Below are 19,617 nucleotides of genomic sequence, written 5' to 3' on the forward strand. Positions count from 1 at the left end.
GGATTAACCCTTCACCCACACCGGTGGATTTCTTCCTGTTTTTTTTATATGTCAGTAATATGTCCAGCCTCCGGCACGTGGTGGGGGAGGCCGAATACTCCACACGTCTCCAGATCACTGACGGGTGAGGATGGTATCACTGATCCTGATGTGTACACGGAGGCGTCCCCCCTATTGGGACTGACAGCTAAAATGTCTGTTACCGCTGCGGTCTCCTGCCCCCTTCCCCAGTATGTACCCTGACACACACTGCCCTTTTCAGCAGAAGCTTTATGGGGGGCAGCTTCCTGCGATGGCCCCAATGACATGAATACCATGGGGTCCAGGAACAGATCTCGTTGGGTTAAAATGAAAACTAACTAGACCCTGCGCTGTATGGGAACCTCTCCAAGTTCCAGTGGGGACTGCACCGTCCGTGACCCCCGCTACCACCCCTGGACGTTACCAAGACCTACAAATGGCTCCGGGCCAGAATACAGATGGAATACACACGGTCTCTGCTGTGCCGGGCTGCAATGATACAACATGTCCGGTCGTCAGGCGGCGTCCTGCCCCATCACACTTAACATGAGACCACCGTCCTCGCACGTAGCGGAGCCGACACATCGTCTATGAAACGGAGGGGAATTCACGTAAAAATAAATCATTTTATTCTGGATTCTCACTTCTTGTACATTCTGGATCAGCAGACGACGGCTCTCGCGTCACCGTACCTGCGGGAACACCGGAAGCGACACACGGACAGAGGGAGAGCGATGGAAGAACGGTGTAAGGGAAGGGACAGGCTCACACAGCAGAGACGTGAGGACACAAGGCCGCAGGGTCCATCCTGGTCGCACCCCCCCCAAACGCTGACAATCTCTCAACCGGAGCGCAGAACCTCCTCCGCACCGAGGCTTACAGCCACCATCCGGTTTAATCGGATCCATCTAATCCCTACCATCTTCATGGCTACAGGTGTGAGAATCAGCGCGGCGCAGCGAGGGCGACTGTCCGTCCACCAGCAGCTCAGTCAAAGCCGTGCCAGTCACTCTGCTCAGAGTCGTACTCCGGCTCGGCCCCGACACATCGCACTCCCTCCAGGAGCATCGGAGTGCCGTGATGGCGGTCTGCAACGAGAGGAGGAAGAGACGGGTAAGCAGAGGACAAGAAAGGGGAGGGACGGAGGACGGACGGACGGGAAAAAAGGGAGGGAGGGACGGAGGACGGACGGACGGGAAAAAAAAGGGAGGGACGGAGGACGGACGGACGGGAAAAAAGGGAGGGACGGAGGATGGACGGACGGGAAAAAAGGGAGGGAAGGAGGACGGACGGACGGGAAAAAAGGGAGGGAAGGAGGACGGACGGACGGGAAAAAAGGGAGGGAAGGAGGACGGACGGACGGGAAAAAAGGGAGGGAAGGAGGACGGACGGACGGGAAAAAAGGGAGGGACGGACGGACGGGAAAAAAGGGAGGGAAGGAGGACGGACGGACGGGAAAAAAGGGAGGGAAGGAGGACGGACGGACGGGAAAAAAGGGAGGGAAGGAGGACGGACGGACGGGAAAAAAAAGGGAGGGAAGGAGGACGGACGGACGGGAAAAAAAAGGGAGGGAAGGAGGACGGACGGACGGGAAAAAAGGGAGGGAAGGAGGACGGACTGACGGGAAAAAAAAGGGAGGGAAGGAGGACGGACTGACGGGAAAAAAAAGGGAGGGAAGGAGGACGGACTGACGGGAAAAAAAAGGGAGGGAAGGAGGACGGACTGACGGACAAAAAGGGAGGGAAGGAGGACGGACGGACGGGAAAAAAGGGAGGGAAGGAGGACGGACGGACGGGAAAAAAGGGAGGGAAGGAGGACGGACGGACGGGAAAAAAGGGAGGGAAGGAGGACGGACGGACGGGAAAAAAGGGAGGGAAGGAGGACGGACGGACGGGAAAAAAGGGAGGGAAGGAGGACGGACGGACGGGAAAAAAGGGAGGGAAGGAGGACGGACGGACGGGAAAAAAGGGAGGGAAGGAGGACGGACGGACGGGAAAAAAGGGAGGGAAGGAGGACGGACGGACGGGAAAAAAGGGAGGGAAGGAGGACGGACGGACGGGAAAAAAGGGAGGGAAGGAGGACGGACGGACGGGAAAAAAGGGAGGGAAGGAGGACGGACGGACGGGAAAATAGGGAAGGGAGGGAGGACGGATGGGAAAAAAAGGGAAGGGAGGGAGGACGGATGGGAAAAAAAGGGAAGGGAGGGAGGACGGACGAACGGAAGGGGGGAAAAAAAAAGGGAGTGTCTTTCTTCTCTCCCTTTAGAAAACACAGGAACGTTCGGCTGAGAGCATCCGTGTGTATTGTGAAGGTTATGAAAAATGTAATCATCCATGTATCATCTATGGGCACCTAATGAAATAGCGTCACATCAGTACACTATGGCTGATATAGCACTACAAGAACCAGCATGCATTTTGTGGTAGGAGGACCACCTTACACTTTCTTCGGTTCCAGTCAGACCATTAGCATTGGTGTACCACGACCCAGACTGGATCTGATTTTTCTCTCATAATTAAGACCCCAGATCTCACAACTACAATGTACATACACATAAAAGAAAGTGTGATCACTCCCATCGTCCCCGGCTCACACGCCATGGATCACTCCCATCGTCCCCGGCTCACACGCCATGGATCACGCCCATCGTCCCCGGCTCACACGCCATGGATCACTCCCATCGTCCCCGGCTCACACGCCATGGATCACTCCCATCGTCCCCGGCTCACACGCCATGGATCACTCCCATCGTCCCCGGCTCACACGCCATGGATCACTCCCATCGTCCCCGGCTCACACGCCATGGATCACTCCCATCGTCCCCGGCTCACACGCCATGGATCACTCCCATCGTCCCCGGCTCACACGCCATGGATCACTCCCATCGTCCCCGGCTCACACGCCATGGATCACTCCCATCGTCCCCGGCTCACACGCCATGGATCACTCCCATCGTCCCCGGCTCACACGCCATGGATCACTCCCATCGTCCCCGGCTCACACGCCATGGATCACTCCCATCGTCCCCGGCTCACACGCCATGGATCACTCCCATCGTCCCCGGCTCACACGCCATGGATCACTCCCATCGTCCCCGGCTCACACGCCATGGATCACTCCCATCGTCCCCGGCACACATACTATACATGCCTTTCTATTTATACACACTCTATAGCCGGAGACGTGTCAAGGTTGTTGTAAAGCGATCGGAGTCACACGACGCCGGAGGGCGCAGCCATGTGCGGACATGGACAGAGGGTGATCACATGCTCCATCACCGGCTCGTCAGTGCCTCTGCTGGTGGGTATTATACCACTGATCAGGGGGCACTCACCCAGCACCCGCGCCTGCACCACCACCTTCACCAGAGTCTTGGCGCTCGTCTCGCTGGCCAGCACCATCTCCTCCTTCAAGACGCCTTCCTTATGAGCCGTGTACTCACATGTGATGCCGTGTCCTGTGGAGAGAGGATGAGATCAGGCGAGAAACCTCAAGGAGATTCCTGAGACGGGAGTCGGCAGGCGGAGGGGGAAAAAGACGGGAGAAGCCAGGCGAGGGGGGTGGTGGGGTGTACGGGAGCCGGCAAGGGGGAAAGAGACGGGAGACGAGGGGTGGAGGGGCAGCTGGTATATAAGGAGAGGGGTCATCCAGTGATGTCTACAATCAGCCCGCTGAGTGCCGGAGCGCAGTGATCTCGGTCAGCAGGTAATGTGTGTATGACGTCTCTGCTCCCCCATAGTCAGTCACCGGGGGGCAGAAGCTTCTATGACACGATGTACGGGCTCATTAGTCTCCTAACTGGAATGAGCAAGAAAACCCACAGATTTCACACGTCTGCGGAAAAGTCCATATCCTAATATAGTTCCTGGCGCGGCGCCCCCCCATCCGGTGACTCCACCGGAAACGTGCTATCTGCCAGCAGCTATGGGGCGGTCCGGGAGCTGTGGGGGCTCCTGAGACTTCCTGGCAGATGTCATGGTCACGCTGGCACTGTAGGACGGCAGTGGAGTGACGGTGCAGGGCGAGGGTATGCGACCATGCCCTCCGCCTGCCGGGACCCTCCAGCGTGGAGGCACAGCGAATTTACAATTGTGTCAGTTTAATACAAAAATAAAACTAAATGCAGATACGGGGGGCTGCACAGATGGGGGCAGGTGGCAGCGGCAGCCGCCCGGCTCCAGACAGACACTAATCCACTTATGTTCCCATTTGCCGCCGAGCACAGACTCTGTAATGAGTGTAGATGTCTGAGCGCCGCCATCATGACTGCGGATGATCCGAAGGGCGAGGCGTCCATTACGGATCACTGCGCTGGCCGACTATAGCCCCCCATCATGCTCTCCGCAGGGCCACATACAAGACTATGGGGCTGTCAGGAGCCATACAACCTGAATTGGAGGCTCTGACCAAAAGCCAGCCTGTGCCCCCAGGAGACAGCAGCGCCTTCCCCCGGTCAGGGCTGCACCGCGTCCTCGTCTCCCTCCTCCCCTTTAATCACAACCCTCATCCTCCGGCAGGCACAAGGTCGCGCCCCCAGGGAGAGACCCACACAGTTTGTTTTCTAATAAAGTGCAGCATTCACCCGTAGTCGGTCCAGCTCTGGGGCCATACATCAGAGTCCGTCCCGGCAGCCGGTGAAGAGTCCGGAGGTCGGCGTGCGGCTCTGCGCTCCTGTACCAGCTGCAAGAATGGACTATGATATATCGCTCGGCTGCAGGACTGCTGACATACGGGCGATTATTGCCCTTTATGATGTGTGAACTATTATTGCAATGTACTGGCTGCTATTCAACTAGCTCCATGTTGCCTTGTCTGGAGGGGAGGCCCACTGCACCCTGTGCTGCAGCCAGCCGTCATCACAGAAGTGAATTTGCTTGTCTCTGGTGGAGCTGCGGGGGTCGGGCTCAGTGGGCATCACCTCAATGCAGATCTACCCCCTTCTCAGTGCTCCGATCTATATTCAGTACTTTCTGACATATCTGAGGTGGAGCTGCGGGGTCAGGGCTCAGTGGGCCTCACCTCAATGCAGATCTACCCCCTTCTCAGTGCTCCGGTCTATATCCAGTCCTTCTCTCTGACATATAAGTGGGCACCATGTGACACAGCCCCTCTCCGCATATTTGTGTCCTCACACAGGGACTGATTGCAGTCAGTGACTATGGACACACAACTCTGCCTAGGAGCTTCGGACACTAAACAGGAGATTACAGGGTGCGGGAGGCCTGAGGACAGACGCCTATTAACAGTAATCCGTCAGTAAAAGCAGCCCCCCACGTGGTGTACGGGCATCTACAGCCTGCAGGTCTGAACAGCGCCCACCCGGGGATGGAGGAGCGCATGCTTCTCAAAGGAAATACTGCACTCCCCGAGCCCTAATTAGTGAGTACACCCCCCTGGGGGCTGCAGCCGCGCACATTAATCAGGATATTCAGCAATTACTTGTTACTCATTAGACGCGAGGGGCTTTTTGTTTTTTTGCACAATTCCCACAATTACAGTATTATTGCCAGCGCCGAAGCGGTTATTATATCAGCGGTCACTACATCGTGGTCTGAGCGGCCTCCGGGCACAGATCACCGCAGACGTCGGGCACCGCAAGTCCAAACCAGCAACAACACCGTCACATTAAAGATTTACCCAGGGCTCCATGCCGGGATGGCAAAGCTTAACCTGTAACATGCCAGTGACCCGAGGTCGTCATCGCCCCAAACCACTGACACCTCCCTGCTCACAGCTGAGGGCTCGGTACAATGTATCAGTGCATCTGCTGCCGGTACCTTCAGTCGTCAAATGTAAGCAATGCATGCATTCACTGACTGCAAGCAGAGCAGCGGTGAGAGGCCGAGAGAGGAAGCCGTAAGCAAGGGTTAATCATATCCCCTCAGTTCTGCCCCCTCCTGGCCGCAGACCCCCAGATGCCTCACACGTCATCTCTGGAGGGTGCACGGTCTACAGCAGAACGTGTGGGCGGTGAACGGCTGAGGTCCTACCTTCGGGCAGGGCGGTGAACGGCTGAGGTCCTACCTTCGGGCAGGGCGGTGAACGGCTGAGGTCCTACCTTCGGGCAGGGCGGTGAACGGCTGAGGTCCTACCTTCGGGCAGGGCGGTGAACGGCTGAGGTCCTACCTTCGGGCAGGGCGGTGAACGGCTGAGGTCCTACCTTCGGGCAGGGCGGTGAACGGCTGAGGTCCTACCTTCGGGCAGGGCGGTGAACGGCTGAGGTCCTACCTTCGGGCAGGGCGGTGAACGGCTGAGGTCCTACCTTCGGGCAGGGCGGTGAACGGCTGAGGTCCTACCTTCGGGCAGGGCGGTGAACGGCTGAGGTCTTACCTTCGGGCAGGGCGGTGAACGGCTGAGGTCTTACCTTCGGGCAGGGCCGTGATGGCCGTCACTCTGAGGTTCAGGTTAGGAAGCGGAACAGCACAGATATTCTGGCCGAGACGCTGCAACGCCGGCAACGTGAAAGAGATCTCATATTTGTGGAGGATCTTCAGAAAGCCGACCTACGGAGGAAAGGAGTAAGGAGGGAAATGAGAAATGAAAAGAAGAGAGAAAAGGAGGGAAGGGAAGAAGACGGCAAGTCAGTGAAACTAGAAGTCCAAACCATCTGAATTAATGTTGGGCAGAAGCCGCCGCTCCAGTGAGGAGGACAGCAGATTATTACACAGAGCAATAATGTCAGATACCCGCCGGCCTCACATGTCCGGGATCACACCGGACCATCAGGTGGGAGAGGCATCTGCTCCATGATGGGGACAGCAGTGAACACCGCACTTTTGGGCAAACGATCTCCTATAGTCATCAACACACAGCAGGTTGCTCCAAACGTTACTGGACCAATGGACACGAGATGGCGCAGGCTCCGCAGCACAATGTTATCAGGGAGGACAGGGACCAAACCCCCCACCCCAATGTCTGTCCCCGGGAGGAGAGGGACCGCCTCCCATCCCCCCCCACGGGCAATGTGAGGGCCGCACCGCTCCCACATTGCCAATTGAGGAACATTAGGACACGTACAACAATTCTGAGTGTTCTCATCTTCTCTATAGCCAGAGCCGCAGCGTCCGCACATTCCCAGATGGCATCTTGTCAGCAGGAAGTTGTGTGGGACGTCAGCGAGGAGCGATCGTCTCCTGCCATCATCCTACAGATGTACTGGGCAGAGATAGAATAGTGAAAGCTTACACTGACCGAGCAGCCAAGGGTTAATGTACTTGCCCGGTACTTAGGCGTCATGGCACAATGCCCGCGCCAACACAGGCTGCAATTAAGGGGCATTTACAGGATGCCGCGCGCTCGGCTCTGCTGTAATCTCCTCTAATAAGATAATCAGCCCCGAACAACGGACACAGGCGTCAACAGATCAGCCGAGGGTCGGATACAGCACCGAGGTGGATACCTGTACCCGCAACACAAGGACTGCACACAGGACCTGGCCTGGATGCCCTCCACGCCGGTCCCTGAGAGGTCATGCACGGTCCTCGGCACTACAAGTCTCAGCAGTCCTCCCGGCCCACCACCGCTCTGGGCATCACTTGTACCTTCACCAAGTAATGGCCGTCGTCTTCCTGAGAGACCATCACCACCGAGTCGTGGAGCTTCTCCTCAAAGTGCACATGGCTGTGGGACCCCTCTCCCGAGAAGCCGGCGGCAAAGCACACCCCTGACACTTTGGGCTTCGCTCCTGGAAATAAACAAGCACTCAGGTTATCAGGGGCCACAACATACAGCGACACCGACCCCCCGCAGACTGAGCTGTGACAACGGGGGAAGGCTCAGCCACTGATCGGACGTGGACTGGGGGTCTCTACTCATTACAGCAGCTGCTCAGTGACCCCCACATCAGGACGGTGGAGGATGCGGAGCTCAGATACGGCAGGGGCTCAGGCCTGCGCTGGTAATGGTATATGTGGGGGGGGGGGGGGGGGGGGGGGGGACCACCTCACCTTTCTTAGCTGCAGCCATCGCTCACACCGGTGACACCTTCCAGTCCGTCAGAAGTCGGTGCCCATAGTGGCCACGCGCCTGTACCTGAGAAGACAGGAGAGGTGAGCGGGGGGACGGCACATATCCGGTGTCAGCCACCCCTGGTATCCCCGGCAGACAGGTGGCCACCTGTACGGGGCACGTGGCCGCGTCTGCTCTCACCGGGCGCTCCAGTGTCGGGGCATGACGCCGCAGACAGGAGGCTTCTGCCCTTATTTGTTGCTCCACACGGTGCCAGGTAATTATGGGTAAGCACCGGGCAGAGGGATACGGATCTGCCGTACACCCAGGACGTGCCGCTGACGGGTGTCACCCAGCAACAGTGAACGCCAAGGTGACCACCAGCTCTGACATGGGGCATCCTGATGGCACCATGTACCGGGCGCGGGCGATACTGCACAAGCCCCGGAGCAGATCCAGAAGAGCCGCTACCGCATCGTGGAGCCTGACCGATCCGATCACCTCCGCCACCCACAGCGCACCTGTGCCAGCCGGGGGGCGATGCCCACCATTACTTCTCCCGCTGCACCAGGCTCGCTTCCTGCATTGCCATTGGGGAGACGTCCAGCGCTAAATGCACCAATAAGCAGGAAAAGAAAAGCTGCTGATCCAATGATCGAAGATTAACTCCTCACCCAAACACCGGTGACCACAGACTTGTACCCCGAGGAGGACGCCAGGACACGGGATGGAGATGCCACGTCATTTATCCCCCCGAGCTGTGAACAATGCCCCCATTATCTCAGCTCCGCACTCAGACGTCTGGGAACGCTCCGCGGCTTTATTACCATTGTTGCATTAAACCCTGAAAATTAGATTTCAATCCTTTTAGAGGACATTCACGCGGCTCTGGACGGAGACGACGCTTCCTCGCAGCACGGAGGACGGTGAAGAATGAGACCACGGTGGACTGTAGATGAAGCTTAGGGCAAATCCAATAATAACAATCCCCTATAGCCATCAACACACGACAGGTTGCTCCAAACACTTCTGATGGGCACGAGACAGCGCAGGCTCCGCAGCACAATGTTATCTGGGTGGGGGCTCCTCTTCTTCTATTAGCAGAACTTACAGGAGCAGTCCTGGGATACTTTATTATCTAGTACTAATATACTTAGAGCTCGCCACCCTCCGTTCCCAGCACTAAGTCACCTTCACAAGTTGTTCTCTCAATGTGAGTGTCACAGACAGGTGCGGCCCGATGCACACAGCAGACGGCGGGGCTGCGGCTCATCTCACTGTGCTGCACAAAAGCCAGCAGCGGACAGTAAGCAAATTACAGTGCACATAACAACAACAAAGGGGCGTAGAGTAATAAATTATCACCGGAGGACTACTTTCCATGTGACACTGATATCCACGGCATAAATGGACTCATCACGGATATAAAACCCTCAGCAGAAACTCCACGTCTGTAATTACACCGTGTGGAGCTGCCACCGAGAAAGCGCAGAAAAACCCCAACAGCGTGGCTGCGCCGCGCAGAAAAACCCCAACAGCGTGGCTGCGCCGCATAGAAAAACCCCAACAGCGTGGCTGCGCCGCGCAGAAAAACCCCAACAGCGTGGCTGCGCCGCATAGAAAAACCCCATGGGGGGGGGGGGGGGCAGTATCGCTCCCGTACACATGGGGGGGGGGGGCAGTATCGGTCCCGTACACAGGGGGGCAGTATCGCTCCCGGACACAGGGGGGCGCAGTATCGCTCCCGGACACAGGGGGGCGCAGTATCGCTCCCGGACACAGGGGGGCGCAGTATCGCTCCCGGACACAGGGGGGCGCAGTATCGCTCCCGGACACAGGGGGGCGCAGTATCGCTCCCGGACACAGGGGGGCGGCAGTATCGCTCCCGCACACAGGGGGGCAGTATCGCTCCCGCACACAGGGGGGCAGTATCGCTCCCGCACACAGGGGGGCAGTATCGCTCCCGCACACAGGGGGGCAGTATCGCTCCCGCACACAGGGGGGCAGTATCGCTCCCGCACACAGGGGGGCAGTATCGCTCCCGCACACAGGGGGGGCAGTATCGCTCCCGTACACAGGGGGGCAGTATCGCTCCCGCACACAGGGGGGCAGTATCGCTCCCGCACACAGGGGGGGCAGTATCGCTCCCGTACACAGGGGGGCAGTATCGCTCCCGTACACAGGGGGGCAGTATCGCTCCCGTACACAGGGGGGCAGTATCGCTCCCGTACACAGGGGGGCAGTATCGCTCCCGTACACAGGGGGGCAGTATCGCTCCCGTACACAGGGGGGCAGTATCGCTCCCGTACACAGGGGGGCAGTATTACTCCCGCACACACTTATACTCCTCTATATCCCGGGACATCAGCTATAAGTAGACAGAAGCTGCAGCAGCTCCGCAGTACACAGCCCGGGCTGCAGCCGCCGATCTCCGCACACGGTCTCCGCGGGACTGTAGAGAAGGAGCAGCCGCCATGTTCTTACCTGTGACAGGAGGTAAATGATGACCCGGAGCGCAGATCTCCCGCACCCAGCGCCCGTCACTGCCGGGCTCACACTGAGCTGCTCCCTCACCAGGCTGCAACCGCCGACACGACTCCGCCCACCACCTCCTCATTGGATGTAGTAACGGAGCGGCATATTAACCACGCCTCCATGTGATGTCATCTGTCACTGTAGACCACGCCTACATCAGTCTGGTGTTTTCTCCTCACGTTTTGGTCGCCATCTTTTGATTGGCATATGGTTGGCAGAGAATAACGGAATATGGTCCTGGCCTAGGGAGATTGCCTGTAAGGCCACGGCCCCACTATCAGTATTCGGTCAGTATTTTTTCTCAGGAGTGGGGGCCAAAACCAGGTGAGGAACAATCAGAGGAAAGGTATAATAGAAACAAGTCACCAATTCTGCATTTATCGCCCCCTCCTGGTAATGTCTCCCACCATAGCTCTCAACCCTCCTGTAGTTGGCGGGCCTGGCCTGATTTGAGGGCTCAGTCCCGTCACGGCTCAGCTGTGCGACCTGTAAGGATCTAAGCTCAGATTAGTCCCAGGTCCCTGCGCTGCTCACTGACAGGAAGGACCTGAGGACAGTTGGGTATTAGCCCGTATGGGCGGGGTCATGATGGCTGTAAAGCGCTGAGGAATATAATGGCGCTACAGAAGCAAAGCAGACATTGTGCTGGTGCAGCGAGCGTGGCCCGCCTCTTCAGAACGGCCGAGCTAACATGTCCAGCCGCAGTGTAATTGCACCTGGTGCCGCTTTCCTCTGCAGCGCATTGCACCCGGTGCCGCTTTCCTCTGCAGCGCATTGCACCCGGTGCCGCTTTCCTCTGCAGCGCATTGCACCCGGTGCCGCTTTCCTCTGCAGCGCATTACACCCGGTGCCGCTTTCCTCGGCAGCGCATTGCACCCGGTGCCGCTTTCCTCTGCAGCGCATTGCACCCGGTGCCGCTTTCCTCTGCAGCGCATTGCACCCGGTGCCGCTTTCCTCGGCAGCGCATTGCACCCGGTGCCGCTTTCCTCTGCAGCGCATTGCACCCGGTGACGCTTTCCTCTGCAGCGCATTGCACCCGGTGACGCTTTCCTCTGCAGCGCATTGCACCCGGTGACGCTTTCCTCTGCAGCGCATTGCACCCTGTGCCACTTTCTTCTGCAGCGCATTGCCCCTGGTGCTGCTTTCCTCTGCAGCGCATTGCACCCGGTGACGCTTTCCTCTGCAGCGCATTGCCCCTGGTGCTGCTTTCCTCTGCAGCGCATTGCACCCTGTGCCACTTTCTTCTGCAGCGCATTGCCCCTGGTGCTGCTTTCCTCTGCAGCGCATTGCACCCGGTGACGCTTTCTTCTGCAGCGCATTGCACCCGGTGCCGCTTTCCTCCGGTTTTTGGAGAACTAACAGTGAGCGTATGGTATATACATTTTGAATTCAACACAAATATACCCCCATACGGTCACTGCCAGCTCCACAATAACAAAAAGACTACGCGCTGCCACCACCAAGCGTTTATACAGGCCGGTTGGACACCCGTTCCATGTAGCTTATGACTTCAGGGGTTCGGTTTACAGAGAAAGAGGAACGGAGCTATTACATTTTATATTTAATCCAGAAAGGAAGGCAGTGTTTATAAAAATATACTAAACATTTTACAAAATGGGAACAAACAATACCATATATACAATTAGACAAAATAAAAGGAGTGAGAAAAGATACTAAACACTGGTCACAGAGACGGCTCACAGCTAAGCGGATAGAAGCACTCCGATTGGGAAATGGACACCTTCACAGCAAGCTAGGTCTTCCTAAGTACTAACCAGTAACCCGGGCCCAAAGTCTGCTTTTTATTAGCTCCTAAATTACGCCCACATACCTCCCCTTGATGACCTCATGTGGGGCGGATTGTGGGATGAGCTGGGACTCTTAGAATTTTATGAAATCCCCAACTTAAAAGATTTCTTCGCCTCTGAAGGTCCCAGGCGTTCGATATTGATGTCATATTTTTTTAATCACAATTTTACCTTTTCATAGAGATCAAATATGACCTGGTTCGCACCATCCATCAGAACGTTATTAAGTTGGAGGAGTTCTAGTGGCCCCATAACGATGTGAGGGAGTGCGTCACGTCCGTCCCTTCGCTACGACGCCGAAAATCCATATCTCATGAATATCGGATCGATATAAACCCCAATATTCATATCTGACCTTCGGAGACGGTGTGTCTACGAATCGTCCAGCTGCAGATTCATACGAATCCTTTCAACTCGGGATGTATGGCTTTCCTGGCAACAAGGGAAACTTCTCCACTTCTGTTCCTCTGCATAAGAATGTCCTGTGTAATTACCTGTCCACGGTAGGAGGTCTCTGCCTAAAAGGAGGTTAAAGCCTTATCTCTTCCTCATTCCACACATGTTCCATGTGTAATTCTTCTACAAAAGGGTTTGAGTGTCAGCTCTTTCTCCTCCTGGAGATAACTTATGGATTTTGATTTTTCTATGACACACCTGTTGCTTCTTTTCTCTGCAGCACATTGCACTTCTTGCTTCTCTGTGCAGCACATTGCACCTGTTGATTTTTTTTTTTTCCTCTGCAGCTCATTGCACTCCATGCTTCTTTCCTCTGCAGCACTTGTAGCACCTCTTACGTCTCTCCCCTGCAGCACATCGCACCAGCCAGGCTGACATTACGTAGTATTCGTCCCTGACGTCGCCTGTTGTTTGTGTTTCAGGATCTTGATGCATTTTCCATTTCTCGTGTTTGGATTCGGGATGAAAAATGGAGAGAAATCCGCAGCCAAGTGGCGAGCGCTGCAGCTGGTTACTGTCATCTGCACACAGGGGCCGCTGCCGCATCGTGTATCCCCCCGCTTCATGCAGGTCACAGGACAGAGATCCCACCACCTCAGCTGTGCCAACACCGGACCAGTAGGACCGCCTGCCCGAACATGGGGTAGATCCACTGCCCTCGGGGGCCGATCTATGCCCCGGGAGTGGCTGCCCCTCTCAGTCTCACCCCCGGGAGTGTCTGTACCTCAGTCTCACTCCCCGGGAGTGTCTGTACCTCAGTCTCACCCCCCGGGAGTGTCTGTACCTCAGTCTCACCCCCCGGGAGTGTCTGTACCTCAGTCTCACCCCCGGCAGTGTCTGTACCTCAGTCTCACCCCCGGCAGTGTCTGTACCTCAGTCTCACCCCCCGGCAGTGTCTGTACCTCAGTCTCACCCCCCGGCAGTGTCTGTACCTCAGTCCCACCCCAGGGAGTGTCTGTACCTCAGTCTCACCCCCGGGAGTGTCTGTACCTCAGTCTCACCCCCGGGAGTGTCTGTACCTCAGTCTCACCCCCGGGAGTGTCTGTACCTCAGTCTCACCCCCGGGAGTGTCTGTACCTCAGTCTCACCCCCGGGAGTGTCTGTACCTCAGTCTCACCCCCGGCAGTGTCTGTACCTCAGTCTCACCCCCGGCAGTGTCTGTACCTCAGTCTCACCCCCGGCAGTGTCTGTACCTCAGTCTCACCCCCGGCAGTGTCTGTACCTCAGTCTCACCCCCGGCAGTGTCTGTACCTCAGTCTCACCCCCGGGAGTGTCTGTACCTCAGTCTCACCCCCGGCAGTGTCTGTACCTCAGTCTCACCCCCGGCAGTGTCTGTACCTCAGTCTCACCCCCGGCAGTGTCTGTACCTCAGTCTCACCCCCGGCAGTGTCTGTACCTCAGTCTCACCCCCGGCAGTGTCTGTACCTCAGTCTCACCCCCGGCAGTGTCTGTACCTCAGTCTCACCCCCGGCAGTGTCTGTACCTCAGTCTCACCCCCGGGAGTGTCTGTACCTCAGTCTCACCCTCGGGAGTGTCTGTACCTCAGTCTCACCCCCGGGAGTGTCTGTACCTCAGTCTCACCCCCGGCAGTGTCTGTACCTCAGTCTCACCCCCGGGAGTGTCTGTACCTCAGTCTCACCCCCGGCAGTGTCTGTACCTCAGTCTCACCCCCGGCAGTGTCTGTACCTCAGTCTCACCCCCGGGAGTGTCTGTACCTCAGTCTCACCCCCGGCAGTGTCTGTACCTCAGTCTCACCCCCGGCAGTGTCTGTACCTCAGTCTCACCCCCCGGCAGTGTCTGTACCTCAGTCTCACCCCTGGCAGTGTCTGTACCTCAGTCTCACCCCCGGCAGTGTCTGTACCTCAGTCTCACCCTCAGGAGTGTCTGTACCTCAGTCTCACCCTCAGGAGTGTCTGTACCTCAGTCTCACCCTCGGGAGTGTCTGTACCTCAGTCTCACCCCTGGGAGTGTCTGTACCTCAGTCTCACCCCCGGGAGTGTCTGTACCTCAGTCTCACCCCCGGGAGTGTCTGTACCTCAGTCTCACCCCCGGGAGTGTCTGTACCTCAGTCTCACCCCCGGCAGTGTCTGTACCTCAGTCTCACCCCCGGCAGTGTCTGTACCTCAGTCTCACCCCCCGGCAGTGTCTGTACCTCAGTCTCACCCCCGGCAGTGTCTGTACCTCAGTCTCACCCCCGGCAGTGTCTGTACCTCAGTCTCACCCTCAGGAGTGTCTGTACCTCAGTCTCACCCTCAGGAGTGTCTGTACCTCAGTCTCACCCTCGGGAGTGTCTGTACCTCAGTCTCACCCCTGGGAGTGTCTGTACCTCAGTCTCACCCCCGGGAGTGTCTGTACCTCAGTCTCACCCCCGGGAGTGTCTGTACCTCAGTCTCACCCCCGGGAGTGTCTGTACCTCAGTCTCACCCCCGGCAGTGTCTGTACCTCAGTCTCACCCCCGGCAGTGTCTGTACCTCAGTCTCACCCTCAGGAGTGTCTGTACCTCAGTCTCACCCTCAGGAGTGTCTGTACCTCAGTCTCACCCCCGGGAGTGTCTGTACCTCAGTCTCACCCCCGGCAGTGTCTGTACCTCAGTCTCACCCTCAGGAGTGTCTGTACCTCAGTCTCACCCCCCGGGAGTGTCTGTACCTCAGTCTCACCCCCGGGAGTGTCTGTACCTCAGTCTCACCCCCGGCAGTGTCTGTACCTCAGTCTCACCCCCGGGAGTGGTTGCCCCATTGGCTTCTGCTCCCCATTTGACCCCTTTTCCTCATTTTCTCGCCCAGGATTTATGCAGTATTTGGTGAAGTACATTATTTTGGTTCCTCACCCGGGGACGATCTGACCCCCCATCCCCCCGACTCTCAGTATAGTATTAATAGCCGCGTCCTGTCGCCTGTGCAGAACAGCAGAATTTGTTTTCTCACTTGCAGAAAAGCCAAGAACAAAAACAGAATTTACATAAATGCAGAAAAGTCAGAGAACAGAAGCGCAATGTCCCCGTGGACTAAGTCATGAGTAGATAGTGGATGGGCAGGGGCCAGGACCCCGAAATTCCAGTGGTCCGGATGTCTCACAGAGGGGCGCAGCTTCTCCGACGTCACCAGAACTTACAGAACAACAAATGTGTAGATGGGAAAAATCTCAATATCAGCAGCGCCATAACAGTGCACCTGAATACGGTGGGGAACCTGCGAGGGAGAACCCCCAAGACTAGACAGTACCAGATATAACTGTGCCCCAGAACGTGGTAGGCACCTCCAACAGAAGACCCCAAGACTAGACAGTGCCAGATATAACTGTGCCCCTGAACATGGCACCTCCAAACAGAAGACCCCAAGACTAGACAGTGCCAGATATAACTGTGCCCCTGAACATGGCACCTCCAAACAGAAGACCCCAAGACTAGACAGTGCCAGATATAACAGTACCTCTGAACACGGTGGGCACCCCCGACAGAGGACCGCAAGACTAGACAGTGCCAGATATAACTGTGCCCCTGAACATGGCACCTCCAAACAGAAGACCCCAAGACTAGACAGTGCCAGATATAACAGTACCTCTGAACACGGTGGGCACCCCCGACAGAGGACCGCAAGACTAGACAGTACCAGATATAACTGTGCCCCAGAACGTGGTAGGCACCTCCAACAGAAGACCCCAAGACTAGACAGTGCCAGATATAACTGTGCCCCTGAACATGGCACCTCCAAACAGAAGACCCCAAGACTAGACAGTGCCAGATATAACAGTACCTCTGAACAGGGCGGGCACCTCCAACAGAAGACCCCAAGACTAAACAGTGCCAGATATAACTGTGCCCCTGAACATGGTGGGCACCTCCAACAGAAGACCCCAAGACTAGATAGTGCCAGATATAATCGTGCCCCAGAATGTGGTGGGCACCTCCAACAGAAGACCCCAAGACTAAACAGTGCCAGATATAACTGTGCCCCTGAACATGGTGGGCACCTCCGACAGAAGACCCCAAGACTAGACAGTGCCAGATATAACCATGCCCCTGAACATGGTGGGCACCTCCGACAGAAGACCCCAAGACTAGATAGTGCCAGATATAACCGTGCCCCAGAATGTGGTGGGCACCTCCAACAGAAGACCCCAAGACTAAACAGTGCCAGATATAACTGTGCCCCTGAACATGGTGGGCACCTCCAACAGAAGACCCCAAGACTAGACAGTGCCAGATATAACAGTACCTCTGAACATGGTGGGCACCTCCAACAGAAGACCCCAAGACTAAACAGTGCCAGATATAACCGTGCCCTAGAATGTGGTCGGCACCTCCAACAGAAGACCCCAAGACTAAACAGTGCCAGATTTAACCGTGCCCCAGAACACGGTGGGCACCTCCGACAGAGGACCGCAAGACTAGACAGTGCCAGATATAACTGTGCCCCTGAACATGGTGGGCACCTCCAACAGAAGACCCCAAGACTAGACAGTGCCAGATATAACTGTGCCCCTGAACATGGCACCTCCAAACAGAAGACCCCAAGACTAGACAGTGCCAGATATAACAGTACCCCTGAACATGGTGGGCACCTCCAACAGAAGACCCCAAGACTAAACAGTGCCAGATATAACTGTGCCCCTGAACATGGTGGGCACCTCCAACAGAAGACCCCAAGACTAGACAGTGCCAGATATAACAGTACCTCTGAACATGGTGGGCACCTCCAACAGAAGACCCCAAGACTAAACAGTGCCAGATATAACTGTGCCCCTGAACATGGTGGGCACCTCCAAGAGAAGACCCCAAGACTAGATAGTGCCAGATATAACCGTGCCCCAGAATGTGGTCGGCACCTCCAACAGAAGACCCCAAGACTAAACAGTGCCAGATATAACTGTGCCCCTGAACATGGTGGGCACCTCCGACAGAAGACCGCAAGACTAAACAGTGCCAGATATAACAGTACCCACCCATAGTACCTGTCACCACAGGACCCATTAATTATGACGGTACACGATACAGTGGCATGTAAAAGTTTGGGCACCCCTGGTCAAAATTCCTGTTATTGTGAACAGTTAAGGAAGTTGAAAATGAAATGATCTCTAAAAGGTCTAAAGCTAAAGATGACACATTTCCTGTGTATTTTAGGCAAAAAAAAATAATATATATACAGTACAGACCAAAAGTTTGGACACACCTTCTCATTTAAAGATTTTTCTGTATTTTCATGACTATGATAATTGTACATTCACACTGAAGGCATCAAAACTATGAATTACCACATGTGGAATTATATACTTAACAAAAAAGTGTGAAACAACTGAAAATTTGTCTTATATTCTAGGGTCTTCACAGTAGCCCCCTTTTGCTTTGATGACTGCTTTGCACACTCTTGGCATTCTCTTGATGAGCTTCAAGAGGTAGTCACCGGAAATGGTCTTCACTTCACAGGTGTGCCCTGTCAGGTTTAATAAGTGGGATTTCTTGCCTTATAAATGGGGTTGGGACCATCAGTTGTGTTGTGCAGAAGTCTGGTGGATACACAGCTGATAGTCCTACTGAATAGACTGTTAGAATTTGTATTATGGCAAGAAAAAAGCAGCTAAGTAAAGAAAAACGAGTGGCCATCATTACTTTAAGAAATGAAGGTCACGCTGAAGGTTTTACAATGGCCCTCACAGTCCCATGATCTGAACATCATTGAAAATCTGTGGCTAGACCTCAAAATAGCAGAGGATACAAGACGGGCCAGGAATCTCAGAGAACTGGAGGAATTCTCCAAGAAGAATGGATGAAAATCTCTCAATAAAGAACTGAAAGACTCTTCTCTGGCTACAAAAAGTGTTTACAAGTTGTGATAACTGCAAAAGGAGGCTCTACTAGGTACTAACCATGAAGAACTTATAGGCAACAAAAATGCACCAATGAATCGGTAAGGAGGAAAATACAAAACAATCTTTATTAATACATAAAAGAGTAATACACAGGGGCTAGGGTGGTGATAAGTGACTGGCCGAAGAAATGTGGCACCGCAACAAAGGAAAAGGCAAGAGGGTCCTCGTATATAGATTCAATGCAGCAGGGCGAAATAATAAAGACATAGGTGACTGGGGATCCATAGATACAGCCACACTTCACAAAGGAGTATAATAAAGAAAAAACAGCCCTGCGGGAAATAACATAGTAACAGGTTACCTTAATCCAGAATTGCAGTGCCACACACCCCAACGCGCGTTTTGGCAGCGGTGCCTTTTTCCATGGGGAATCTCTAACCATGCAGGGTGCCGAAAACTTTTGCATCGGCCCATTTTTCTTTTTGTAATTTTTAAAATGTAAAAGATAAATATATATATTTATTTTCTGCCTAAAATACAAAGGAAACGTCGTGTCATCTATAACACCTTTTAGATCATTTCATCATCTTCAACTTGCTGACATATTCACCATAACAGTAATTTTGGCCAGGGGTGCGCAAACTTTTACATGCACTGTATATTCGTGCCAATTTGCTACTCTCTCCCCCGGGGTCCGGGCGCTGCCTCTTCCTCCTCCTCCTTCTGCTGCTTTTTTCTGTTCCTTGGACCAACCGACGCGCACCTGACATTGTGCCCCTACACTGTCTACGCACACAGGTATTGGCGTCCATACCACTCTGGTGGACTGCTGAATCGCTCCTGGATTCCTACAACCTCATGACAAGCCCAGCTCTGCTACAGCCCTGCACACTCTGCTGTCCAGCTCTGCATTCAACCCTGTGACAAACACAGCTCTGCACTGAACTGAGTCTACACTGCTGTCCTGCTGAAACTCTGCATTGAACTCTTGCACACTCAGCTCTTCTACTCCGCGGGTCCAGTCCAGAACCTAGTGTGTAACTCG

The 19,617-nt window shown here is 55.1% G+C and overlaps 1 protein-coding gene across 2 annotated transcripts; it reads right to left on the reverse strand.

Annotated features, from left to right (window-relative positions):
* Positions 1–627: 627 nt before the first annotated feature.
* On the reverse strand, positions 628–10,605 carry ADISSP (adipose secreted signaling protein). 2 transcript variants are annotated; one of them, XM_073649831.1, is made up of 7 exons: positions 10,453–10,582; positions 8,643–8,812; positions 7,968–8,052; positions 7,563–7,705; positions 6,386–6,524; positions 3,356–3,478; positions 628–1,109 (listed from the first exon to the last, which is right to left on the reverse strand). In XM_073649831.1, the coding sequence occupies exons 3-7, from the start codon at positions 7,984–7,986 to the stop codon at positions 1,009–1,011; spliced, it is 525 nt and encodes a 174-aa protein (XP_073505932.1). In that variant the 5' UTR covers positions 7,987–8,052; positions 8,643–8,812; positions 10,453–10,582; the 3' UTR covers positions 628–1,008. The 2 variants fall into 2 exon arrangements, with proteins under 2 accessions (XP_073505932.1, XP_073505924.1); XM_073649823.1 differs by lacking the exon at positions 8,643–8,812 and having other exon boundaries at positions 10,453–10,605.
* Between the last annotated feature and the right edge of the window lie 9,012 nt (positions 10,606–19,617).

This window comes from Phyllobates terribilis, unplaced genomic scaffold (assembly GCF_046119375.1).
Source record: "Phyllobates terribilis strain yellow unplaced genomic scaffold, ASM4611937v1 Scaffold_1__5_contigs__length_1240528914, whole genome shotgun sequence".
In the NCBI taxonomy this organism is placed as follows: domain Eukaryota; kingdom Metazoa; phylum Chordata; class Amphibia; order Anura; family Dendrobatidae; genus Phyllobates; species Phyllobates terribilis.

Excerpts from the sequence above, each read along its gene's own strand:
- ADISSP (XM_073649823.1), bottom strand. Across the intron at positions 3,479-6,385 it reads CATCACGGCCCTGCCCGAAG|GACACGGCATCACATGTGAG; the intron begins GTAAGACCTCAG and ends CTCTCTCCACAG. Across the intron at positions 1,110-3,355 it reads GGTGCAGGCGCGGGTGCTGG|ACCGCCATCACGGCACTCCG; the intron begins GTGAGTGCCCCC and ends CTCTCGTTGCAG.